A 25,586-nucleotide genomic window follows, 5' to 3' on the forward strand; every position below is an offset into this window, starting at 1 on the left:
GGGGGGGGTGGGGGACACAGGTGATGCAGAGGGCAGGGGTCCTGGAGGAGACAGTGGGCACACCAAGGCCAGGCGTGAGGGGCCTTCCTCCCCCCCCCCCCCCACCACATTCTCTGCCCCTGCATTTCTTTGCTGTCTTGGATTGTCCCTCCAGCCATGACTCAGGGCGCAGGGAAGTCACACGCCAAGCCCCGGGGGTCTAAAAGTCTGCGGGCAGGGGAGCAAGGGAGCCCAGCATCCGAGGGTCCCCCTCGGTTCCCTCACGGCATCCCCGGGGACCACGTGACTGCCGGCCTGGGGACCGACGCCCACACAGGGTGAGCTCCTGACACCCAGGCAGGGTACGAGGCGGGAGTGGAGGCCGGGTGCCCACCGGGCCTGCCCCGCCCTTCTGACCCGGATGGAGGGACCAAGGCGGCCTCGGGGCTCGTGCCGCACAGAGAAGGCCCACACAGAGGGGATGTGGGTTTTTAATTCTTTTTATTGAAGAAAAGAAAAGGAGAGAAAAAATAGATTCCCCACCCCTGCTTCTTCCCGGAGTGGGCTTCTAGTCCTGCCCCTGGGGTCAGCACAGGTGGGAGAGAGGGCTCTCCACCTGGGTCTGGGGAGGGGCCCCGGGCCCTGGAAAGGTGAGGCGGGGGGGGGGGGCTGGCTGCTTCCCGAGGGGTAGGGGTGTCTAAAAAATGGTGCCAGGCCAGCTGGGCCAAGCAGGCTGGTCCTCTGCCGCGGCAGCTCAGGCAGGTGTCCTGGGGATGCTGGCCGCACCCGCCCCGCCACTGTCCGCGGCCGCCCGCCCGCCTGCCCGCCGGCGCCGGGCTCGAGGAGGGCAGAGTCTGAGGCACCTTCCGGCCTCTGGAGCCCTGTGCCCACCCGGGGCCGCCGGGGCCTCCTGTCCCCTCTGGCTCTGGTCCCAGCGCCGCGGGCCTCCGCCCGGCCGCCGTCCGAGCGCCCTGAGGCCGGGGCGCGGGCCTGGCCCGCAGCCCGGGAGCGTGTCTGTGCCCGTCCTGCGGCGGGAGCGGGCGGAGCAGGATGTCCTCCTCGGGGCCCGGTGCGTGGCCGCCGCCCACCCGCTCAGACCTCGGTCTGGAGGTCGATGATGTCCTGGCCCACCAGCGGGATCGTGGCGCCCGACTTCTCCCACTCGACGCTCCGCAGCTCCAGCGGTGAGGGCGGCAGCGGCTCCAGCTCCTTCTTCACCCACGCGGGCGTCCCGTGGGCCTTCCGAAGGCTCTCCCAGGGCCGCTTGTTCGGTGTCTGCTGCTTCTCCGGCTGCTGGCCGGCGGGCGGGGAGGGGGGCAGGGGCCGAGAGGGAGGCCACGGGGCAGGAGCGGAGGAGGGGAGGAGAGAACGCACACGGGAACCAAACAGAGAGGAAGGGACCTGAGCGGGCGGAGAGGCGGGCTGCAGGGCCCCCCCCCCCCCCCCCGGGGCCGAGCGGGAGCGGAGCGCTTCCCGCCGCCGTGGGGGCCCCGCCTGCCCGGCACCCCTCCCTTGGCTGTTGCCTTCCTTGGCAGAAGCCAGACCCCCCCGTGCACCGCCCCGTGCACCCCTCCGGACGGGGCTGGGCGTGGGGCGGGTCCCCGGGAAGGCCGGTGTGCGGGGCTCTGGCGAGGGCTGCGTCGGGCCAGTCTTCGGGAAAAGTTGAAGCGAGGGGAAGGAGCGCGTAGGGACTTCAACCAAGGGCTCTCCCTCTGCCGGCCCCGCCCCAGGGCCCCGCCCCGAGCCCCGCCCAGGGCCCCGCCCCACCACCCCGCCCGCAGCCCCAAGGCCCCGCCCCGTCCCCCAGACCTTGCTCTCTGGGCCCAGCACCTCCTTGTCCTTCTCCGCGTGCTGCAGCTTCCGGTTCAGGTCCTGGAACATGTCCTGGTGCCGCTTCCGGGTGTGCATGATTTTCTGCGGGGCGGGAGGGGCCGGGCATCCTGAGCCTGGAAAGGAGCCGCCCTGCCTGGCCGGGCTCCTCCCCCCCCCAGCCCCTCCCTGCCCCTGGTTGGACTCCAGCTGCCTGTCCCCGACCCCGCCCCCGGGGCTCTGAGCACCTCCGGCTCCGGGGTGTTTGGGGAAGGGGACACCAGGAGGTGGGACCCACCTCAAAGTCCAGTTCTGCATACCGCGACTTCCGCCGCTGTGGGGAGAAGGGGGTTGTGCGCATTTGCAAGCAGTCGCCCCAAACCTCCCAGACCACAAGTCCAGGCCTCTCCTCGCCTGAGACAGGGGGAGACTGGGGACCCCCTCACCCCATGGCTACTCGGGTTCTCCACCAAGCTGGGGAACATGCCTCTGACTGCCCTATAGTTGGCAGCGCCCAGGCCGCTTGTAGGCCCCGCCCCTTCCCCGGGGACAGCGGGGGGGGGGGGGGGGGCCCAGCCCGAGGGCTCTGGCGGAAGAGGGTGGGCAGAGGGGGCGCCCGCTGAGCCAAGGGGAATAGAAGCCCAAGGCCCCAGACAGCAGTGACAGTCACACGACCGCCTGGGGCTCCGGTATTGCAGCTCCAGAATGGGGGTAAGCCTGCAGATGCTTTTCATCACGTTCTGTCCCAGACTGTCCCCAGGGCCATCTCCCGCTTCGAGAGACAGAGGACAAGGGTGATGCAGAGGGCAGGGGTCCTGGAGGAGACTGTGGGCACACCAAGGCCAGACGGAAGAGCAGGGCAATGCCTCCACATTCTCTGCCCCTGCCTTTCTTCACCGTCTTAGATTGTCCTCCGGCACTGGCCAGTGACGAGGAGACGAGAACTGGACGCAGGGCGGGTGGCACGGCTGGGGGACCACAGAGAACCGGGGCCTGGGGCTGCTTCACCAGAGGCAGTGAGCCAGGAGGTGGAGGAGTGGCCTGGGGAGGGCGGGGGTCCCTGGGGGTGCTAGGCAACGCTCCCCCCAACGCACTCCGAGCCCCATGCCGGACAGGCTGAGTGTGGTCACTTCCAGGCTTCAGGCTGGCCTAAGGAGGGACTTGCTGCCGTGACCGCCCGACCACGGAATGGACTAGACTGCAGCCAGCCCAAGTCCAGCTGGGTGGGCCCCGCTGCAATGGCACAGGCCACCGGCCCCCCGTCGCCAGGGCCCAGCAGGCCCAGGGGCAGCGTGGCCAGAGAACAGGGTGAGGGCAGGCCCTGCCTGGAACCAGCTCTCCGGCGTAGGCCTGTCCCCACTCTTGCCAGGGGACCCCTTCCGGCAGGAGTGAGGCCAGGATGCCGGCCTCCGGCCTTCCCAGGCCTGGCCTACCTAACGCCGGCTGCAGCCCAAACCAGCAGCGCCCACAGCACCCCTGCCCCGCCCCCCCCCCCCCCGGGACCCTTGGGCTGCCCTCACCTCCAGGGAGCTCACGGACAAGGTGGAGACATTCTCGTTCCTGGTCCCGGTCCCCGAGCTGGGCCCTGGGTGGGCAGCGGGCTCCCCGGGCTCCCCCAGGCTGGGCGGCGCTGGCTCCAGGGTGGGTGGCGGGGGTGGTGGGGGCGGGGGCGGTGGGGGCTGGGCGGGGGGTGCCTCCGGGGGCCCACCCCCTGGGGGCTGGCGGGAGGGTGGGCTGCGGGCGGGGAGGCCCGTGTCAGGTGCCATGTTGAGGTGGATGAGGCGGGTCTGGGGCATCTGATCGATGTGGATGCTGTGCTTGGGCTCCTCCTGGGGCTTGGGCCGCAGCGTGGCTGTGGCCGTTGGCAGGATTACATAGCTGGTGTCCAGGGCCTTCTCCTGGGCCCGGCTCAGCTCCGAGTCCAGCTTCTTGAAGATGTCCCCGTCCCCGGCAAAGGAGGACTTGGGCGCCCTGTCCTTCTTGAGGGTCAGTGAGTGGTTGGGGAAGTCGGGCAGGGGGCCGCCCGGGCAGCGGGGCGAGCCGTGCAGGTGCAGTTTGGACACGTTGGCCGGCAGGCTGTTGAAGTTGGCGGGGGGCGCCTTGGCGTGGGCCAGCTTCAGCTTCTCCTCCTCGGGCAGCGACGGCCGCTTGAGCGTGCCCGTGATCGTGGCCGTGCGGCAGGCTGCGATGTCCTTGTTCAGCACTGTGGGGACAGGTGAGGGGGTCAGCGCGGCCTCGGGGATGCCTGGGACGGTCTCGATCCGGCGCGCCCCTGACTTGTGTTTGGTGCTGCTGCAGCTGGGAGTCCTTGGCCTTTTCGAGCCAGGCTGGAACACGGGGTGCTCCTGTCTGCCCCCGCAGACAAGAGGACAAATGGCCGCCACCCACACACAGCCCCTCCCAGCAGCTGAGCGGGACCCCGTCGGCCCTGGAGCCAGCCCGCACTTCTCGGAAGTTCAGGGACACACTCCTCATCGCTCCTGCGGCGTGGGGCCCTGTATGCCTAGCCCGCTTCTGTTCGGCTTCAGTGGGTGGGGGCGGGCCACCACGACCTCCGACCCGGGCTCCAGCTTGCCCACCTCCTGCCTTGCTCTTACCCGTCAATCCAGCCTCACTGGCCCATGGAGAGCCCAAAGCGGCCAGCCCACTCGGGGCCCGTCCACGGGAAGCCCGCTGTGAGCGCGGGAGCGCTTTCCCTGCTGGCTGGCGGGCACCCGGCCACACCCTCGTCCAGCCCCCAAACGCCCACAGCTCCTGTCAGCGGCTTCCTGTGCCACCCCACCGGCACCCGCCCTCCGAGCGGACGGTCACTCGCCAGTCCCCGGTACTCTCCCTCCTCTCTGGCAGAGGTCGCCGGCCCCTTCTCTTCTCCGGCCTCCGGACGCCGACCCCCTGCGCCCATGTCTGCAACCGTCCCCCGCTCCAGGTCGACCAACAGGGGACCTGCCGTCTCGCCTGCCAAACCTGTGCCCCTCCGGGGTCCCCCCTGCAGAGGTCGCCCCGTCCACCTCACAGCGGGCCGTCGCCCGGACAGAGCTGGGCACCTCTCCTGCAGAAATCCGGCTGTGGGTCCCCTGTGTGCTCGGCCCCAAATCCAGACTCCTTCTAGGCCCCCAGCCCCCCAGCCCCCGTGTGCCCACCTCACCCTGTGTTTGTGACACCAGCCCCCCCCCCCCCCCGCCGCCCTCCGCCATGCCTCCAGTCGCTAGCTGCCTGAGAGATCACGGGCCAGGCTGTGCCATCTTACCGATGAGGAAGAAGTGGGGGCCTCGGAGGCCAGCACCACCCAAAGGGGGCTGGGCCCGAGCCTCCAAAAGCCCTCAAGTCTTGGGGTCACCTCTCAGGGAGGCTGCCTAGACTACACGAGACCAAGGTGGGAAGTGAAAGACCATTCTGTCCAGTTCCCACTCAGCCCAACCAGAGGTCACCTCCTCCAGGAAGCTCTCCCGGGGGCCACCGGGCAGCAGCTGACACTCCCAATCTGGGGCTGTCTCGACCCCCGCCCCCATGGCTATCTCTGGAGAAGACGCTCCTCAAAAGTATCTGACAGACCAAGGCAGTGCGACCGGCTGGTTCTCCACCGCTCTGAACGGCATTGCCTGTCACTGCCGGGACCCGGCTCTCAGAACGACGACGTTAAAGCGGTTTCCTTTCATTGGCCAGCTGATTCCCCTTTTCCCCTTGCTTCCAGGAAACTCAGCATTACTCTAGGGCCCAGGGTTGGCTCCTCCGCCCTGCTTTCCTCCTGCTCCCACTGATGTCCCCCCAGAAGGCTCGGCCAACCCTCCGCCATGGCTGGATGGAAGATGAAGACGCGAGGACAACACAGAACGTGGGCCCTGGAGGGACGCAGGCAGGGGCGGGTGACGAGGTGGGTGACAGGTGGAAGCGGGGTGGCTCCAGTGTCTCACAGCTGGTGCAGCCTCCCCGCCCCGAAGGCCAGAAGTGTCAGAGGTGGCGGGGGCGGGGGGCACAGGGCTTCTTGCTCAGGGGCTCGGCGGGGAGAGGACAGGGCCAGGCCCAGGGCAGCGGGCCCCAGGGGTTCGCTCCAGTGCTAAGCATCCCGCCAGCACGCATCAGCCTGGTGAGCCCAAGCTCCCGGACAGCTTTCTGGCAGTTTCTTCTGCCCTCGACCCACAGGCCCTGCCTGCTGCAGCCTCAGGGCAGTGGGTGGGGAGACGCAGAAGTGGCTGTGCCGCCAAGGTTGGGGCGGGCCAGGCCCCGGAGGAAGGCCCGTGTCTGCCTGTACAGACCAGGCCTCCGGGCAGTGGCCCCTCCATCTGGGCGGATGTGACCCACCCTCACGGCACGGGCTGTGGCGGGCAGCGGTGGGATGAGGGCAGACGGATGGACAGACAGACGCACACACACAGAAAAGAAAAAGAAGCAAGTGGCCCGGGCGAGGGCCACCTGTCGCTCTCACCTGGCAGGCGCTCACCTGATCTACAGGCCAGATCCACGTCCTTCTCGAAGTCGGTCTGCAAGACAGAGGCGGGGCGGGGTGAGGCCCCGGGCCGAGCGGGAGCCGCACCTCGAGGGGGTGTGCGTGTGCGCACGCGCGTGCCCGCCACGGAGAGCCAGGAGGGCTACAAGCTCACGGCCGGGGGCTCCTGGGCTCAGAGAACCCCCGGCGGGCGGCCCCGCCCCTGCGTACTCCGTGTGCGTGCGCGTGTGCGTGCGTGCGTGCGCGCGCCTGCCAGGGCGTTTGTGGATGAGCTGGGAAGGCCGGTCCCACTGCAGCTCAATCGTGCTCCTGTCCCCCCCGGCTCTGTCGCCCCCGGCCCCTGGGACTCCAGCACAAAGACCAGAGCCTCTGCCAGGGCCTCATGTCCCTTCCGGGGGGCAGGGCACGCAAAGGGTGTCACGCCAGAGCCCCCGGGGCCGCCGCCTGCTGATGTGCAGGGCGTGGGGGGCTCCGCCCTCGTCATCTGCATGGTCCTCGCCACAGCCCCGGGGGTGAGGAAACAGAGGCCAGCCGACCAGACAGGTGGAACGGGTTCAGGCACAGATGTCCGGTGCCAGGGTGAGGCCAGCTGTCCCCTGAGCGGTGGCTGAGATCCCCGCTGCGACACCTGCCCCACCCAGCCCAGGAGCTCGGTGGACTGGGAAACCCGGCTCGGGCCACCCCAGGCTGTGGCGTGGCCTTCTCCTGGGGCCGTAGGGCTGGGTCCTAATCCCAAACCTGGAGGCTCCTTCTCTGCAAACCAGAGGTCGGGTCGGTGGGAAGACTACAGAATCTGAGGGGAGAAGTGGGGCCCGGAGCGGTATCGGGGGCCCCCGCCCACGACCGTGAGGGTACAAGCCTCCTCCCGGTGCCGGCCGCTGGCATCTGCTGAGGTCCCGGCTGCGAGCCTCGCAGCCGCCCCGAGGTGGCTCGGCGCCCCGAGGCCTGAGTGAGCAGCTCCCGGCTGCCAGGCTCACTGCATACCGGGGGGCACCCAGCGGGCAGCAGGCGGCGAGTGACAGCCTGGAGAATTCACCCAGGGCGCTGCCAGGACCTGAACAGGAGGCCTGATGGCACAGGTGGGGGCGGGGGTCAGGGAGGGCTCCCTGGAGGTGACGTCTTAGCAGACACCCGCGAGGTGGGCAGGCGGGGTGGGCAGTACCTGGACCCGAACGGCACGTGTGATGCCGGAGGGCCTGAGTGGACTCGGCTGGGGACAAGGCCACGCGGGGTGGAGGGTGAGTGGACAGGCCAGGGCTGGTCCGCCCGATGGAGGCTGAGTGAGCCAACGTCCCACCCCGGCTGAGCTGGAGGACGACGAAGGGGGCACGGGAGGTGCAGAGATGGGGGCGCCGCAGCTGAGGCGAGGGCACTGTGGCACCGGGGGTGGGCACGGGCCGGTGGCAGCCTCGCCCAGACGCATCATCTGGGCCCTGCCCGTCCCCAGACCCCGGACCAGGGATTTCACCTTGGTGAGCCCCCGTCTCCCCAGTGTTGGACTGGGCTCGGAGCTCTTCCTCAGGGGCCGCTGGAGCCTAGAGCAGCTCCGAGCAGGGCGAGGAGACACCGCCGGGGGCACCGCGCGCTGAGCCCTACCATGAGCTGGGCATGGCCGTTCTGGAAGGAGCCCCCCGAGTCCCCGTTGCCCTCCTCCTGGCGGTCCACCACGCGACACTTCACGGCGTCCTGGACCTGGCGAGAGAGAGCAGAGCGGTCAGCGGCAGCCCTAGACCGCTCGCCCGGCAGGGTGGCGGGAAGGCAAGGGCGAGGACCGCGGGGCGGCCCCTCCGTGAGGGCGGCCCGCGTGCCGGGGCCCTGCCTCCCTTCCCGTCTCTGAGATTCTCTCCGTGCCCTTTGGGGCACGGAAATTCCAAACTCAGAGAGTTCCAGGCCTGCTGAGGACGCGCTGCAGCCCTCCGGGCCGGACTGTGTCCGTGAGATCCGGCCGTCAGGCTGAGGAGGGGCCTGGAGTCCACACCCTGTGCCGAGTGACCACGGCCTCCGCTGCCCCCACTGCCCTGGAGGCGCTCTGCCGGGCTCCACGAGGGCCCTGGGACAGGGTGGCGGCGGGTCCCAAGCCGCGTCACTAACAGCACGCTCCACCGAAGGGGATCTCACCCATTATGGCCATGGACTCTTCAGAAGGGCGGGGACGGCGGCTCTGGGCCACAGGCCACCCAGGCAGCCGGCACAGGGCGCTAGAGGAGACCTGCTTCCGCAGGGAGGTGCTGGTCCGTGAGCGTGAGGAGCAAAGGCCGCACCTTCACCCGCGGCTGGGGCAACAGCCAGCAGAGCCCCCCTCGGGGAGCGGACGCTGTGGGGCCACGGTGCGCAAAGGGAGTAAGTGAAGGCACGGGAACAGTGAAAGCACAGAGGGCTTCCTGGAGGCGGTACCTGGAGTGAGGTGGGCAGCTCTGGGAGGAGGGGGCGCTGAGGCTGGGGCTCCTGGCTCCCAGACCCAGCACAGACCCGCGGACCTGCCCCCACTCCCTCCAGGTGCTGAGCCCAGGGCGCCCGGTGCTCCACGGCTGATCGCGGAGGTGGTGCTGGGGTCTCGCCGGCCTCAGGGCCACTGCCTGGGCCTCCCCTGGCAGGTGCACCTTCTTCCATCCTTGTGACTCACCGAGCCACCTAGCAGACATCTCTAAGCACCTACTGTGCGCCCAGCGCAGGCGGGCCACGGGCCAGGAGACAGCAGATGGGAAAGCAATGTCTCCGTTGGCACAGAGAGCAGATGTTCTCCCAGAGGGCCTCGTGGCCCCTCCTCCAGGTAGGCCATCCGGCCAGCCTCATCCCCTCTGCTGCCCTCAGGAGTCTCACGACCACGTTGCTCGGCCACCTGCCAAATGTTCCATGCCCTCCCCACAGAGGCCCGACTTTCCCCTGGTGGCAGGGTCCCTGTAGCATGGGCCCTGCAGGTGGGACCCAGGAGGTCACAGAGAGCTTATGGGGAAGTCCAACCATCCTAGGAAATCATGCGTCTTCAGGGGTGCCTGACTGTCCCCCAGAGCAGGCCCCTGAGGCAGACATCCCTGCTCTCCACCTGGCAGCCTGTGCCGGGTCCCTGGAGAACCTCCTATGTGGGTCAGGTGGGCCTGCAGAACGCGCCTTCTGTTTTCCAGTTTCTACCTTCTCTCCTTTGCAGGACACAGCCTCTGTTTTATCCGGTTACTGAGCTTCTCCGCTTCTGTTCTCATGCTTTGAATTCCCACAAGCTCCCTTTCTGTTCTTTTTGGGTAGCCTGCTGTTCTTGCTTCACAGAAGCCGGGCAGCTGAGGGCCAAGGGCGTGAGCTTAGAGTCCGGTCAGTGACATGTGCTCACACCCCACCGAGGCGACCACCCCTGTGCTGGCCTTGAGCCGCCCCATCCATAGAAGATGGAGTAACGAGCAGTGAGAATTGCTAGCACGGATCAGTCAGGCCAGAGCCGGGCACGCGTGGCCGCCAGGCTGGGGGCGCGAGCGCTCTCTCTGAGGACGTCGCCTCGGGGCTGTGGGACGGCTTCTTCCTGGGCTGTCTCTGGGGCCCATGGCTGCCTGGATCTGAGACTTGTCCGGCACAGGCTCCCCTCGGGTCCTCAGGATTGCAGAGTGGACACGCGGGACCGGCCAGACGTGGACGTGTGGTGGAGACTGTGGCGGCGGCTTGCCAACAGGGCTGTTCCAACATCAGAAGCTTCGGGTCTTTGTCATCCGGTCTTTCCCTGTGGTCGGAGCCCCTGGAGGGGGGTGCTCACCTCTCCCCCAGGCGGTCTGAGGCTGGGGGCCCCAGCTGTCGGGGTGACCAAGGGCCAGCACACAGGTTGACGCACCCCTGTCTCGCCAGGGCACCCCAGGGCGCCCCCAGACCAGGGCCCCAGAGCCCCCACCCGGGGCGGTGGAGCTGCATGTGGGGGAGGTGGGGCGGGGGCGTCCGGGCTGCTACCTAAGCGGACAACCAGCCATCCACCGCAGACCTTCCCTGGGCATCCAGGGCCCCTGCAGCACCACTTCTGGAAGCTCTCTGGCCTCAGTGCGCCGGGCCCGCCCCACCGCCAGCTGTAGACCCGGCTTCCTCAGGCGGGCTGAGTTCCTGACCCCCGTCCTTCTCCCCGAACTCCCAGGCTTCACTGCGAAGCCCTTCTCCCGCTTTCTTGGCAATCTGTGCTTTAAAATCGCTTTGCCATCTTTCTAGGAGGTTCTAGGAAGGGGAGGGAATTCTGCGTGTCTGCCCACCCGCTCCGGCCCCTTCAGCCTCTGTGGACATCCCGGCCTCCTCTGGCCTCACGAGGGCACCTCTTCCGCCCACGTCCGGACGCACGTTCTCCGCGTGTCCGCCTTCCCGACGCCAGAGCGCGTCACCGGAGCTGTGGCCACCGGGCGGGTGGCCGTCGGGAGAGTTTGGTGAAAGCCTCCTCCTGCTCCCTCTGGAGAGGCCCAGAGACACCGGGCCAGGAATCTCCGCCGTCGTGGAAAGCTGCTGACGTTTCCGGTGGCTCTTGGTCCCACCGAGCCCAGCGGGACAGGACCCCTCTGGTCTGAGCCGGCGAGGGGCGCGGGGGCGCTTCCAGGAGGGGGCCTTACGCAGACGACGGCCCTCGGCCGCCCCAGCTGTGCCGCGCGTCCCCGCCTTATGGAGCGAGCGGGGGTCCCGAAGCCGCGCCCCCGCACCCCCGCCCTCCCCGCAGGCCGCGCACCTCTCGGCGCAGGATGCAGTGCACCATCACTATGACGAAACCCTCCAGCGAGTCGAAGACGGCGAACAGGATCTGGAAGAGGGCGGAGCGGCGGTCGGTGACGGCGAGCACGGCCGACATCCAGGTCAGCGCCAGCAGCGGCAGCACCACGCAGGAGCTCCACAGCGACGCCCTGCGGACAGCGCAGCGGGGGGGCCGCGTCAGGGCTGCCCCGGCCGCCCTCCCGCGGGGGGGCGCGTTCCTGGGGGGCCCCGCTTGGCGCCCCTCTCCCGGGGCTCTCCACCCGCTCCGGTCCTGGTCCTTGAGGAGGCCCGGGCCCTCCTGGGGAGCGGAGTTCTGCCCGGCAACCCGCCCGGAGTCCAAGGGCTCCCAGAGACTCCGGAGGGTGGTCTGCGGGAGGTGGGGGGGGGGGGGCTGGGCAGTGGTGAGAGAGGAACTCTCTGGAAGACCCGGGTTCCTAACTGTCCAGGACGCCACAGGAGGGGAGGTGCACTGGAGGCAGGAGCTGGGGGGCTACAGGGTGGCCATTGTGGGGCGGTGTTTGGCCAGGCCTCTGAGCTCTGGACAGAGAGAAAGAGAACGAGAGAACTACTCCAGGAGATGACAGACAGACAGGGCCAGACAGGGGTGGGGGTGGGGACAGAGACGAGAACAGAGACCCACAGGCACCTCATCGTCTCGGCAGGCCCCGCTCCGCTGGTGCCCCCAGGAGCCCCCCACGGCAGCACTGCCCTCTGCAGCCTGGCACCTCCTGGTACCACTATGGGCCACGCTGTGGCCGCTCGGAGCCTGTCGCGTCTTCCGAACGGCGCAGTCACTGTTTCGTAGCCTCGGGGCCTGTCGTGAGGGCACCAGCAGTGGGGCTGGCTCGCATCCGTGTCTGCGAATTATGCCTGACCCCACCCTCACCACTGTTACAACTTCCGGGGCTCTGCCCCCATGGGCAGGTGACTGCCTTGCAGGAGCTCCAAGGAGGCTCTGGGGCCATGGTCATTCCCACCAGGAGTGGGGGCTGGGGTCCGGGCCACCCGCTCCCCTCCTTACAGGACACCTTCATCAAAAGGATGAGGCAGATGCAGGTGGAGTAAGAGAGGTGCAGGGGCCCCAGGGGTGAGGGGCACGAGGAGGGGCGGCGGGGGCGAGGGGGCACGAGGACGGGCGAGGGGGCATGAGGACGGGCGAGGGGGCACGAGGACGGGCGAGGGGGCACGAGGACGGGCGAGGGGGCACGAGGACGGGCGGCGGGGGCGAGGGGGCACGAGGACGGGCGGCGGGGGCGAGGGGGCACGAGGACGGGCGGCGGGGGCGAGGGGGCACGAGGCGGGGCGGCGGGGGCGAGGGGGCACGAGGACGGGCGGCGGGGGCGAGGGGGCACGAGGACGGGAGGCGGGGGTGAGGGGCACGAGGAGGGGAGGCGGGGGTGAGGGGCACGAGGAGGGGCTGCAGGTATGAGGGGCACGAGGAGGGGAGGCAGGGCTGAGGAACACGAGGAGGGGAGGCAGGGGTGAGGGGCACGAGGAGGGGAGGCAGGGCTGAGGGGCACGAAGAGGGGCCGCAGGGCTGAGGGGCACGAGGAGGGGAGGCAGGGCTGAGGGGCACGAGGAGGGGCCGCAGGGGTGAGGGGCACGAGGAGGGGAGGCAGGGCTGAGGAACACGAGGAGGGGAGGCAGGGGTGAGGGGCACGAGGAGGGGAGGCAGGGCTGAGGGGCACGAGGAGGGGCCGCAGGGCTGAGGGGCACGAGGAGGGGCCGCAGGGCTGAGGGGCACGAGGAGGGGAGGCAGGGGTTGGGGCACGAGGAGGGGAGGCAGGGGTGAGGGGCACGAGGAGGGGCGGCAGGGCTGAGGGGCACGAGGAGGGGCGGCAGGGCTGAGGGGCACGAGGAGGGGCCGCAGGGCTGAGGGGCACGAGGACCATCAGGCAGAGGCCAGGGCCACCAGGAAGCAGCTGGGGGCACGGGGGCTGTTGGGAGAGAGGCTGGGAGGACCTGGGGTCCGGGCTGGACCTGGCTCACCGGGCGGGGGCAGGAGCCCTCCCCAGAGGTGCTCCCTCTCTGCCCTGCGGTGGGGAGCCTGCCACAGGCCCTGCCCGAGCCATCGTCCTCCTCTCTCCAGACCCGTCTGGGTGGCCTGCACAGAGGACAGGCCTGTCTCCTCCCTGTCTTCTTCCTCCTCCTTTCCCCTCCCCCTCCTCCCCCTCCCTGCTCCAGGACCCAGGTCCCCATGCCAGCCCCAGCCGCAGCCCCATTTCTTCTCCAGGACAGCCCCCCGGCCAGCTGCCCAGTGGCTCGAGCCTGAGCCTGGAATCACCCCGAAGCCCCCCACGCTTCTCTCCTGACCACTGCGTGGGCTTCAGACCTAGACCTCACAGACCCGCCTCCCCTCCCCTCCCAGGGTGGGGGACCTGCCGATCCCCGGCCCCCCTCCACCCCCGGGTGCTGAGGCCCCCAGCTGCGGGGCCCGTGCCCACGAGGGGTGCTCTGCCTGCACGAGGGGCACAACCTGAAAAAGTGGGCCCTGCAGGACTGTGCACACACTGCCCGGCTGTCCTTTTCCCTTCCCGGCTCTGAACCTCTGTGTCTCCACCGTGGCCGGCAGGGCTCCCTCGTCTGTCTCCTCCCTCCCAAAGCGGACCCTCTCTGGCCACCTTCGGAGCAGGAAGGCAGGGCAGAGCCCCTGGGGCGGGCAGAGGGCCAGTCTCATCCTGCTGTGAGCCATCTTCCCTCGGGCCGGAGCCCTGACGTCTACAGCCCGAGGTGGCTGGCAGATGGCCCGGGCTTGGGGACCCTGCCTTAGTGGCATCCCCGCAGCCCCGAGTTCTGCCGGGGCCGTGAGGAGGAGCCCGTGCGGGCCCGGGTGCGATCAGTGGGCAGGAGAGGGGCTGGCGGGGAGGCCCGCGGGCAATGGTACCGCCTGACCCTTCGGAAGGTCAGATGCCCCTGATGCGGAGGAGGGGCGTGAGCCTGGCTCAGGGTGGGCCGGGCCACTGACCGGAACCTGCTGCGTGACCTAGCAGGGAAAGTCCCCCAGGGCTCTTGCGACAGGCCCAGGATGGCACCCTCCACCCCGAAGAGACTGACGCGTAAAGCAAACAGCGCGTATTCCCGGAGCCTCGTCCCTGCCTGGGCCTCCCAACTTGGTTTCTGCCTCAACAGATCCGTCCCGACCTGAACCCGGGTCCCCCCACGGCCAGGAGTGCCCCGCACACTCCCCCGTGCTTGCTCACGGGACACTCCCCCACCCCCCGCACCCACCCACTCACGCACACACGCGCTTACAACAGCGCACAACCCAGACCCCGGCACAGCCACACGCCGATGGCAGGCCGGTACAGAGTGTTCCGGCCACACGGAGGAGGGGAGCCTGGCGAAGGGCCGGGTGGGGAGGATCCCCAGAGTGGATGGCAGAGGTGACAGAGGTGACAGAAAAGCTTCAAACAAACAAAATGTGACTCAGAGAGCAGAGCCGGGGGCGGGGGGCACTGGCGAGGAGAGGCACTAACGTGGCGTTACTGGCGGCTTCGGAGGCGGCGTCGGCTGCAGAGGGGACACCACACTCGGCACGTTTGAGGGCGCGCCCAAGGGGGGCCCCGGGCAGCTGACTGCAAGTGAAATGCAAAGGCCGAGACGAGAGCAGACACTGTTCTCACGGAACCGGGGCGGGGCAAAGCAGGCACACGGACCGGAGCAGTCCTGCCTAAGCCTTCCTAGGCCGGCCGGGGCCCCGGGAGTGGGCTGGGGGTCGGGGGACCGGGTCCCGGGTCCCGGGAGTGGGCTGGCTTGTCAGGGGGAGGGGGCACCGGGTCCCAGAAATGGGCTGATTGGGGTGGGTACCGGGTCCCAGAAGTGGGCTGGTGGTGGAGAGGGGGGGAACCTGGTCCCAGGAGTGGGCTGGCTGGTGGTGGGGGACCGGGTCCTGGAGGGGAATGGTGGTGGGGGGGCCCGGTGCCGGGAGGGGCTGGGGGTGTGGGGACCGGGTCCTGGGAATGGGCTGGCTGGTCGGGGGGAGGGGGCACCGGGTCCCAGAAATGGGCTGATTGGGATGGGTACTAGGTCCCAGAAGTGGGCTGGCTTGGGGGGAGGGGTTGGGGGGGGGACCCAGTCCCAGGAGTGGGCTGGCTAGTGGTGGGGGACCGGGTCCTGGAGGGGAATGGTGGGGGGGGGGCCAGTCCAGGAGGGGCTGGGGGTGTGGGGGGACCGGGTCTGGCTGGTGGTGGGGTGGGCTGAGTCCAGGGTTGGGGTTGGGAGGCTGGGGGGACCGGTTCTGAAGGGTTGTGGGGGGGACCTGGTCTGGGAGGTGGTTAAGGGTGGGGGGAGGGCACCAGGTCTGAGCGGGGGTGGGGGGACCGGGGCAGGGGGTGGGGGCTGGGGTGGGGGACTGGGTCTGAGTCGGGTGTGGGATGGGCCTAGATGGCTCCAGGGGAAGGAGGGTTGCCACAGGAAGTGGGTGCAGACTGGGTCCTGGGGTCAGAGGGTTTGGGGTCCACGAGATAGAGAGATAAAACAGGGTCCTGGGGGACGGCAGGGCCGGTCCTCGCACACGTCCGTGTTAAGCAGAGGGTGAAACGAAGAACGTTCACACGAAGAACTCCCAGAATGAGGCCATGGCCACTTCCCTCCGGTCCCCCGTATCTGCTCCGACCGTGCACTACCCCAGGCGGCTGCCCCAGCCGGGGAGCACGTGCTGCACCCGACCACCACCAGTCAGCTACCTGGGCGGCACCCTCCCACAGGCCCTGTGTGTGCGCAGGTGTGCGTGCGTATGCGTGCGTGTGCACACGAGTGTGTGAGCGTGGGGAGGACTCCTCCTGCGGGGGGAGGTCTCCGCGCAGCCGTGCGGGCACAGCTGGGAGTGCGTCCGCGCCAGGGCACCGGCTGCACGCCCAGGAAGGGGCCCCAGGAGGCAGGTAGCCCAACGGACGGACGCCCTGGGCTCTGGCGGCTCAAACCCGCTCTCCCCGCCCCTCGCCCCACTCGGCTGCAGGGACGGAGCGGAACGAGGGAGCCCGCCCAGGGGCGACTGCGGAAGCGGGGGGCCGAGCCAGCTCCGAGTGAGCGCCGCGTACCCATTGCTGCAGTGCTCCGACGGGTGTGCAGCCCTCGGCCGGCCAGGGATGTGCGTGGGGGGCGGTGTGTCCTGAGGGCGGGCGGGGTGGGGCGTGCCAATCCCCACTTCCAGGGGATGAGGCCCAGGGAATGGGGGACCCAGACTCCCAGCCACCGTGGGCACTCCGGGGTCGTCGTCCACTTCCCCTAAAGCAGCGTTAGCAGCTTTCTAACCAGGACCAGAAAGAATGGTTTCCTGAAGCTTCTGTTCACTAGGGTTAGCAGGAGGAGCAGGAAGAGGAGGACGGAGACAGAGACAGAGACAGAGACAGAGACGGACGACTGGCACGGAGGGAGGGGAGTAGGCACCGGCGAGGGCAGAGGGATGCGCAGAGCGGCAGGCAGAGGTGAGGTGCGGAGGGCTCAGAGGGCTGGGGCAGGATGGAGTCAGGGGGTCAGTCTCAGCCAGTAGCTGCCCCCGTCCGTGACCTCAGGGCTCCCATCCCCTGGGGGGCGGCCGGGGCACACTCGGGACCAGCCTCCTGCAGAGCCACGTGCCCTGTGGCCAGACGCTGCCCTCTGGGCTCCGGCTCCCCAAGTAGGAGGAGTATCCTACCTGTCCCCTGGCCCCTCCTCCCGTCGCTGAAGCCGCCATGAGGATGGGCAGGTTGCATCCCCGCTCGGGGTCACCCAACCCCAGGGTAGGGAAGGGGGGGCCGGGCGCACCCTTCCACCGTCCCTGTGGTCCCCGCGGGGGGAGGGTCTCCAAAAACAAGGGGCTTCGCTGTTTCTGAGGACTAGACGGAGAAACTGAGGCGCAGGGCAGGGCAGGGGCTGCCCGTGAGCCTTGCACAGGCCTCTGAGCCTCCTCTGTCCACCTGCTCTGGGGCCCGGGGGCAGCGGGTGGGCTCTGGGTCTTTGACTCAAGGCGGGTGAGGCGCCCGGGGCCGGCCCTACCCTGCCCGCTCCTTCAGCTTCTTGTCCGTGATGCCGTCTTTGGAGACGAGCTTGTTGAACACGAGGATCCCGATGACCATGTTCACCTGCAGAGAGGAGCAGGGTGTGGGGGCGGGGCTCCAGGGGAGAGAGCGCCACCCAGCAGGCTCGCCAGCCCCGCCGGCCTGGCCACCTCCCCCCGGAGCAGCCGTCGGGTGGGGGTTCTCCCGCCACAGGGCTCCACCCAGGGCGAGGTGCAGCTGCTCAAGTCCCCCACGTGACCCTCCCACGTGACCCGCTCCCCAAGGATTTGGGAGCCCTGCCGGCAGGGGTGGACACGAGAAGGGGCCGGGCTGACCCAGCTGGGGCTCCGAGGGTGACGTGCAGGGCGCCCTCCAGAGGCTGGACCCCGGGCTGGCCTGCACTGGGCAGCCCGGAGGCCCATCTGCTGTCCCCACTGTGGTCGGCAGCGTTTGCCGAGCTGGGATGCCATCTGTCCAGAGGTCGCAGGTCAGGGATCAGGCTGGCTCTACACAGAGGGTGCCTGCCCTGCTCAGACCACAGAAGGGACCTCGTGTGATCCAGCCGCCATCATGCTTGGGTGTGCCCTGTGCCCCCGCAGCCGCTCACCCCCCCGCCCCTTGGATTCCTCCCACGACAGGGAGCTCATCCCTCGCTAGGGCCCAACCGGAGGGCCGTCTCGGGGACATCCTCCCCGTGCTGGGGCCACGCTGCTCCTGCGCTGCCATGGTGCCCTTCCTGACCCCCTCCCGCCAGCCACCCGCACCCTACAAAGTGCTTCCTGCTGTTATCGTCGCGTGAGCTACCGCCTACGCGAAAGAGAAGCTGTCCCCAGGGCGCGCCCGTCGGCCCAGCCACGACCCTGGAGACCTTGGGGGGGTCCCTTCTCCTGGGTCGGGAGGCTCCCAGCTCATTTCTGTGCTCCCCTGAAGGCCCTCCCCTTGGCTCCCACACAGCTGCCTGACAGCCGCGAGGACTGGCCCCACACTGCTCGGATCTGGATATGGGGCGCCCCGACGCCCTGCAGCCCCTCGATCTGAGCGCTTATGACTCCACACACAGCAGCGGCCAGGCCCTGCCTTTCATCCCCGTCTGAACGGAAAGTTCCCGGACTCCGGCACCGGGCTGGAGGCATGTTTCCTGGGTGACCTCATTTTCTGACAAGGCCAGGGGCAGAAGGGGCAGGACAGCCGCTGCCACCACCCTGTCTGTAGCGGGCTCTGTGCTGTCTCTACCTGTGTGTCCCGTGTCACTGAAGGGGCCCTGGGCTGGGGTCCAGCCGTGCCCTCCGGACGCATCCTGGGAGGGGGTGTGGGGGATGGGGGCTCCTGCCTCCACCAGCTGAGCCTCCCATCCGTCCTGGGTCGCCTGTTTGTAAAACGGCGAGCCGGCCTGGCCTCTGAAGAGCGGCATTGACATGCACAGCACGCAGGCCTCTCCCTTCAAGGAATAAAGGAGCCGGGACCCTCAGGCTAGGCCCGCTGCCCACCGCCTCCGCCCTCACACGCGGGGCCTCCCCCGGGCCTGTGCCCAGGTGCCCCCACCAAGGCGGTGTGGCCCTGCGTGGAGAGGGCTGGGCTCGGGCAGGGCGGGCGGAGGCCCCCAGCCGTGCCCAGCTCCCCCTGCTCAGCCCTAACTTGGGGACAATAACCCTGTGTGCCACATGGCACGGTTTCACATCCGTCCCCAAAGGAGTGTGGGAAGTAGGGGCGAGGGAAAACAAGGAGGTGCTTCCTTCTCGAGAGGGTGACAGCTGGTGGCAGCAAGGGACAGGCCCCTGGCCCCCCAGCCTCAGGCTCTGCCGGCTCCTCTGCTCCTCACCCAGGCCTAGCTGGCCCTCCCTGCTACCCCGTCAGCCATCCGCCCACTGTCCCCACTCGGCCAGTCGCCTACCCGGTGAACTCACACCTATCTCCTGGCAGGTACACGGCCGGTGCCCGATAATCACACATGCTGTGCTCACAGAAATAAACGGCCACTCCTGCAGCCCAGCCTCTGTACTCCTGCACCCCGAGGGCAGGGCAGGGGGACCGTGAACGCCATCCACCCCTTGGTGATCAAGGCGACCCAGAAAGGGCAACGCATACAGCCCACGGCCACCTGGGACGGCGGGGAGGGTTCAGTACCAGCACGACAGCGGCGGCCGGTCCCACGAAGGCATACAGCAGTCCCCCCTCCAGGGAGAGCCAGCAGCTGGGGAGGGAGACGGGCTGGTCAGTGGCCAGGCGTGGGCCCAGCCCCCGCCCCCCGGGAAGGCAGGTGAGACGCAGGGGAGCGGCAGAAGGAGCCGGGCGCTTAGCAAGCCCTCCTGTGTGCACGCCGCGCACTCACGCTGGCTTCCCAGCCCTCGGGGCCCCGGGCGGCACTGGCGGGCCCGGCTCACAGACGGAGAAGCGGGCGCAGGGCAGCGGCACGGCTGCTCGGACCCACACAGCACAGAGCCGGGCTGGCCAGGTAAGGGTGCCTGACCGCCCCAGGCTGGCCCCCACTCTCCTCCTAGATCCCCCCCCCCCGGCCCCGCCCCGCCCCACGCCAGCCTCACACACAGACCCTTCTTCCCGACAGAATTCCAACATTCTGGGTCGGGCCCCTGGTCTGGCCCCTCCACCTGCCCACTCAGCCCAGGCCCCACGGCTGGGGGCACCCGGTGCTCTGCTCACACATCTGGCCTGGTCCTGCCTCATCGCACACATGGTCGCCAGCCCCGCCACCCACGGTGGCCCACGGGAGCCCCGAGTCCAGCGAAGACACTATTCTTCTGCACCGTGGCCTCTGCCCTGAGCATCCCACCCCATGCTGTCAGACAAACTCCTCTTCATCCTTCAGAACCCCCACTTTAATGGCCTCACCCTCCCCTGATCCACCCCTGACCCTCTCAGCGCGGGGGACAGTGTCCATATTTACCTCCCGGCACTCACGCTACTGGGGTTTCCGGTAAATGGGTTTTCATGTCCACTGTCCCTGCTGCCCACGTGGGGCACTGCTTCAGGGCCCAGCCATGGCCTGTTCCCCTGGGGCTCCACAGAGAGCCAAGCCCATGCAGCCGGCATCAGTCCCTCCCCTTGCCTCTGGCTCCCCCGTTCCTCCCCTGTGGCCTGTAGCCACAGCTCCCGGCCTTGGTTCCTCTACCCCAACCCTGGGAATCATCACACTGCTTTTAGGATAACCCCAAGCTTCCTGGCTTGGCATTCAAGGCCCCCGGACCTCGCCCAGCTGACCCTTCAGGGCCTCCCTGACTTCATCTGCAAAACAGGCCCCCTACCACCTGCCTTGCCCTGGAGCTATGCGCCACCCCTGTCACCACAGTCATGCAGAGGTGCACACGTGGGTACAGAGGGGAAAACAGGCCACCGGAGCTGTCCGAGGTACCTAAGGAGGAGGTGCAAAGCTCCAGTGGCCCTGAGCCTCGTTTTTCTCCATCCTGCTGCCCAGTCCGGGAGGAGCTGGCTGATTAGGGGAAGCAGCCCCTCGAAGAGCCCAGCCTTCAGCCCCGGGGCCCCCACCCTCTCCCAGCCTTAGGTCTCTCCTCTGTGAGACGGGCACCCAGCCAGCTGTCACCTTCTAGGGCAGTGGGAGGGTCTGGGGGAGCCGAGCGGCCTCCACCCCATCCCCACCCTGCCCCGACTCACTAGTTCATGGTGCTGTACCCTTTGGCCTTGGTGAATCCCACAGAAATGGCCACGACCAGCGCAGGGAGCCCTGGGGAAGGACCAGAAAGAAAGGGAGTCGGTCCCCCCACCATCTGAGCCCCGTCCACCCTCTGCCTCCTTGCAGCCCCACAAGGGGTGGGGTGGGGTGAGGCGGGGGCACAATGTGCCTCTGAAGCCCCTGAACGGGGGGTGACACCTAGCATAAGAGAAGGGGACAGGAGGTGGACGGGGATGAGGGCCTATGGAACCGTGGTCGTGACAGGCAGGTCAGCAAACGACATACAGGACACCGAATCACGCTTGAATTTCAAATAAAAAAAGGAAACATTTTGGGGGCCCCGAGGGACTCAGTTGGTTAAACACCTGATTTTTGATTTCAGCTCAGGTCATGATCTCACGGTTCGTGGGGTCAAGCCCCGCGTCAGGCTCTGTGCCGACAGCGTGGAGCCTGCCTGGGATTCTCTCTCTCCCCCCCCTCCCCTTCTCTCTGCCCTGCCCCAGTCATGTGCACACGCACTCTCTTTCTCAAAATAAATGAATAAGCGTCAAAAAAAATTCCAAAAAGAAAACACGTTTAGTACGAGCGCATCCCAAATATTGAATGGGATGTACTTTAAAAAACAGTCGTTACCTGAAATTCAAATGGACTTGGTGTCCCGTTTTATCTGGCAACCCTGTGGAGGCCCAGGAGGACGAGGGCAGGGCAAGGGGGGAGGGGGAGGGGCTGCAGCAGGGCAGGCCCGGGGAGGGGCAGCCCCACCGCCCACCTGCCCCGGCACCGCTCACCCCAGCCCAGGCAGAGGAAACGCTTGCGGATGAGGCGGTTCCGGAGGCGGCCGGTCACGGCCATGTAGGACTGCCAGGCCTCGGTGAGCACCCAGCAGAAGGAGGACAGGAAGAAGAAGTGGAGGAAAGCAGCCACCAGAGTGCACACCACCTGGGCGGGGCAGGCGGGCAGGTTAGGCTGGGCAGGTGCCCACTCACCTGTTCCCTGCCCGCCCCGAGTGAGGCTGACAGAAGCTCTGCGTTTGCAGCAGCAATGAGGTCAAATCCCCAGGCGCGAAGCCACCGAGGGGTCCCCCGGTCCACTGCCTGTAGGAGGGCTGCTGATCGGCTAGCCGCCCCCTCCCCGCCCCCCCAGGAGTGCTTGTGTCACCCGGGCCACAAACTGCTGGGGACAGAGCCCCCTCTCCCTCCATCTTTCCCGACTACCCAGAGATACACCCAACGCCGGCGGGAACCCGCTCAAGGGCTCTGGGTTCAGTCCACCTGTTCAGCAGGTGGTGAACCCGACACCCAGGGAGGACAAATCACCCTCAAGCCCACATGGCACAGACAAGACCAGACGGTCTGGGCCCCAGTGGTGGGCCGGGGCCAGGGTCCTTGAACCGGCTCGTCTCAGAGCGCCAGTCCAGCTGGAGACTCCAGACATCGGGTCCTGGCCAGATGGCAGCTGCAGTCGGAGGAGAACGGGCGACTGTGTGTGGCCCTACGCTCTCCTCCCCGAGCTTCCTTGGGATCCTTTTGGGGGGCATCACCATCACCCCGTCCCACCTGGGCACGCCGGGGTGTGCACGGTAGGGCAGAGATCACCTACCTTATTGCGGGTCTGGGTCTGCCCGATGAGGATGAGGGCGTTGGAGGAGATGATGGAAAAGCAGAAGTTGATGAGGATCACAGACCGCTCTGAGCGGATGTACCTACGGGAGACAGGGTGTCAGTGCCCCACGGGGCCTCATCGTCACGGGAACTGGGGTCCTGTGGATGTACCAAGACTAGGGCGCCACCTCCTCCCTGCAGACCTTGCTGCGGCCACTGTCGCCACCACCGCCCCTACCACACTTCCTGCCTACCGCACACTAAATTCCAGCACGTAGTCAGGTGCCAGGGAGGGTTGTGGGGAGACACTGAGCGCAGTTGACCGTTCCCGCTGGGGATGGCTCATCCTTAGAGCTGCTTCCCCTTTTTGCGTAAGATCTTCTCCCTGTCATCGGATCCCTTGGACACGGATCATTTCTGGGGTCTCAGTCTCTGCCTGCTCCTGGTTTTCAACCTAGCTTTCCCCCTGTCCCACTAGCCCTTCCCACCCCGTTTGATCCTGACTTTGAGGCCAGAAGACAAAATGGTTCCGAGTGGGGGCTGCAGTGGCTTGGCTATACTCCAGCTGTGCAACACTGGGCAAGTGGCCCAACCCCTCTGTGCCTCCGTCTTTCCATCTGTGAGACTGGTGGAGGGAACGGGATCTGCTGCTCAGGACGGTGACTGAGATTCAAGGGGCAGGATACAGAAAGCATTAGCCCCCATCACTTTTTCTCCCATTTTCCAGGGCAGCCAGCCTCCCAGTGGCCTTGGGGGCTGAGATCCAGGCAGGTGGTGAGCAGAGGGTACAGGGCTGCCCCTCAGGGGCCATGATGCGGTCTGATGTGGCGTGTGACCTTGGGGGGGGTCACTTTCCAAGGGGTTGGGGTCCTGACTGCGGCTCACAGGGGCAGTGACTCAGCCAGCAGAGCTCAGAAAGGAGGCGCTTTGAAAACCTTCAGCAAAACCCTCAGAACTGCAGCAGGCAGGGCTGGAGGGCGGGAGCTGTCCCAAGCCTCCTTTCCCAGAAGTCTCTGGAAACCAAGGCCTCAGGGGAGGGGCTGGCCCAGTGGGCCAAGCACGCCCACGGGGATTGGGACAGATGGTCTGAGGAGGGGCTGAGTGGGAGGAGCACTGGGTGCTGGTTAGATGCGGGGGGTTTGGTGGTTCAGTGCTCCTGCCCTAGGGGAGGATGGGGGGGTGTACGGGGAAACAGGCCCACCCTCCCCCGCCTACACATTGATCTCTCCCTGTTGGCCTCAGGGTTCGACATCAGTTCTGCTGCCCATGGAGCCCAGACACCAAGAGACAGCTGCAGGGCTATGGGCTGGGTGACCTTGACTCATACTCCCAGCCCAAAACCTCAGTGGGGCTCACAGCAGGGCTCTGGGGGCAGGGAGGTGAGAGCTGCCCGCAGGCGCCCCCGTGCCCGCACACACTCATGCTCGTCTGTGGCCCGTGCCTGCGCATACGTGTCCCTTACCCCAGGGCTGGGGACGGCTGGGGACTGCTGCCTTTCCCCCACCCTGCCCGGCAGGGGGAGCAGTCCAGGGGTCCTGTGACGAGGCCCCGCGGCCCGGGCGAGGGGAGTGAGGGGCAGGGAGGCCAGTGGAGGCTCTTGCCCTGAGACCTGACCCCGGGCTCAGAGAAGACCTCGCACACCCGTGCGGCAGGACACAGAGTTTGGGGGCTGCGGGGTCCCAGGGCAGGGCGCTTGGCTGGGGAGTAGGCTGGCTGGCATCTGCCGGGGGGGGGCATTCCGAGGGCAGGAGGACGCGTGGCCACCTTCTGTGTGCAGCAGCGTGGGCACAGCAGAGGGCAGGAGAAAAGGGTGACCGGTCGATCCCCGACCGACACCTGCCCCACCTCTCCAGTGCTACCCGGCGTCCAGGCAGCGGCCCCCAGGGAGCCCGTGGGGACTGTCGGGGAGGGAGGGGGACAGAGGGAGGAGGGTGGTGGCAGAGGTGCGGTGGGGGTGCGGTCCATCTGTGATGGCGGTGGGCAGGGGGAGACAGGGGCGGGGTGGTGACGACAGAGGGGACGGTACCGCCGACTGGGAAGGGGGCTCTGGACCAGCCTGTCCCCGTGGCCGCCCTCCAAGAAGAAGGGACAAGACTTGACCCCGGCCGCGGGGTTCCTGGGGCCCACGGGGGCCGGCCCCCCCACCCCGGCCCCTGCCCGCGCTCAGGCAGCACCTCCACACGGAGACGTAGATGATGATCAGCATGAGCAGGGTGAGGGACGACACGCCACAGCCCACGATGAGCGTCACCGATGGCACGGTCCCCTTGTCCATGTTCTGAGGGTTCCAGGGCGGGAGAAAGCGGAGTGAGGGCCCGGCCTCGTGGGCGCTCTGTGGCCCTGAAGGCTGGGGGGCGGGGGTGCCAGGGTGGAGCCTTCCCTCTGCACCCCCAGCACTCCCCACCCCCCCACCCCCGTGCTGCCCCCACCCCTGGCCTGGGCAGTCCCGTGAGGGGCTTCTCCTCTCTTGCTGGAGGCGGGGCCTTCGCTGGCGTAGCTACAGTCACCTGCTGACGAAGCCTTTGCCTACACTTCACAGACCTCCCGCCCCCACCCGATTCCAGAGGAGGCTCTCCCCGTGTCACAGGCAGGTCACAGGCCCCCCCCCCCCCCCACGGACAGCTCTCCCAGCCCACACGCCTCTGGAAGGCCAGCCGACAGCAGAACGCGGGGCTCCCTGCACCGGCCCCTTGGCTCCCGCTGCATCCGACCGGCATCCGACTGGCACCTCCAGCCTCCGCTGCCTCGAACCCCGTTCCCTCCGCCGACACCGCTGCCCCGCAGCCCCTCCAGGCGCCCCGGCTTTACGCTCTTCCCTCGACGTCCCTTCTGCTCTGCCAGGTCCCTGTGTTTCACCTACCGTGCTTGGCCCGCTGATCTGCACCCCCACCCCTGCCCTGGCCTGGCCCCCACAGCCCTTCTCCAAGTGGTGGCCAGAGAATTTTGTAAAATGCCATTAGAGGCCACGTCCCTGCCGCGCTCAGAATGCCCCCTGCCCCGCTGGAAGTGCTCCCTGCCCCGCCCAGAATGCTCCCCTGCCCCGCCCAGAGTGCTCCCCTGCCCCGCTCAGAGTGCTCCCCTGCCCTGCTCACAATGCTCCCCTGCCCTGCTGGAAGTGCTCCCTGCCCCACTTAGAGTGCTCTCCTGTCCTGCTCACAGTGCTCCCCTGCCCAGCTCACAGTGCTCCATGCCCCGCTCAGACTGCTCCCCTGCACTGCTTACAGTACTCTGTGCCCCCCTGGGAGTGCTCCCTGCCCCACTCAGAGTGCTCCCCTGCCCCGCTCAGAGTGCTCTCTGCCCCGCTCAGAGTGCTCCCCTGCCCCGCTCAGAATGCTCCCCTGCCCCGCTCAGCGTGCTCCCCTGCCCCGCTCAGAGTGCTCCCTACCCACGCCCCACCCCCAAACTGTGAATGCTCCCAAGGCCACTGGGCC

At 68.1% G+C, this 25,586-nt stretch overlaps 1 protein-coding gene across 1 annotated transcript in view; it reads right to left on the bottom strand.

The window, feature by feature from the left end:
* Window positions 1-468: 468 nt before the first annotated feature.
* ADGRB1 (adhesion G protein-coupled receptor B1) overlaps window positions 469-25,586 on the bottom strand; it is a 31,796-nt gene continuing 6,678 nt past the window's right edge. Inside the window, exons 3-15 of the mRNA XM_030304523.1 lie at window positions 24,330-24,433; window positions 22,154-22,256; window positions 21,343-21,493; window positions 20,536-20,605; window positions 19,033-19,099; window positions 16,907-16,992; window positions 10,908-11,079; window positions 7,829-7,924; window positions 6,227-6,266; window positions 3,309-3,991; window positions 2,087-2,122; window positions 1,789-1,893; window positions 469-1,269 (exon numbers count right to left, since the gene is read on the bottom strand). Of these exons, the coding sequence (XP_030160383.1) occupies window positions 1,072-1,269; window positions 1,789-1,893; window positions 2,087-2,122; window positions 3,309-3,991; window positions 6,227-6,266; window positions 7,829-7,924; window positions 10,908-11,079; window positions 16,907-16,992; window positions 19,033-19,099; window positions 20,536-20,605; window positions 21,343-21,493; window positions 22,154-22,256; window positions 24,330-24,433 (1,911 nt within the window). The 3' untranslated portion in view covers window positions 469-1,071. The remainder of the gene's footprint in view (window positions 1,270-1,788; window positions 1,894-2,086; window positions 2,123-3,308; window positions 3,992-6,226; window positions 6,267-7,828; window positions 7,925-10,907; window positions 11,080-16,906; window positions 16,993-19,032; window positions 19,100-20,535; window positions 20,606-21,342; window positions 21,494-22,153; window positions 22,257-24,329; window positions 24,434-25,586) is intronic.

The sequence above is a fragment of the Lynx canadensis genome, chromosome F2 (genome assembly GCF_007474595.2).
Source record: "Lynx canadensis isolate LIC74 chromosome F2, mLynCan4.pri.v2, whole genome shotgun sequence".
In the NCBI taxonomy this organism is placed as follows: domain Eukaryota; kingdom Metazoa; phylum Chordata; class Mammalia; order Carnivora; family Felidae; genus Lynx; species Lynx canadensis.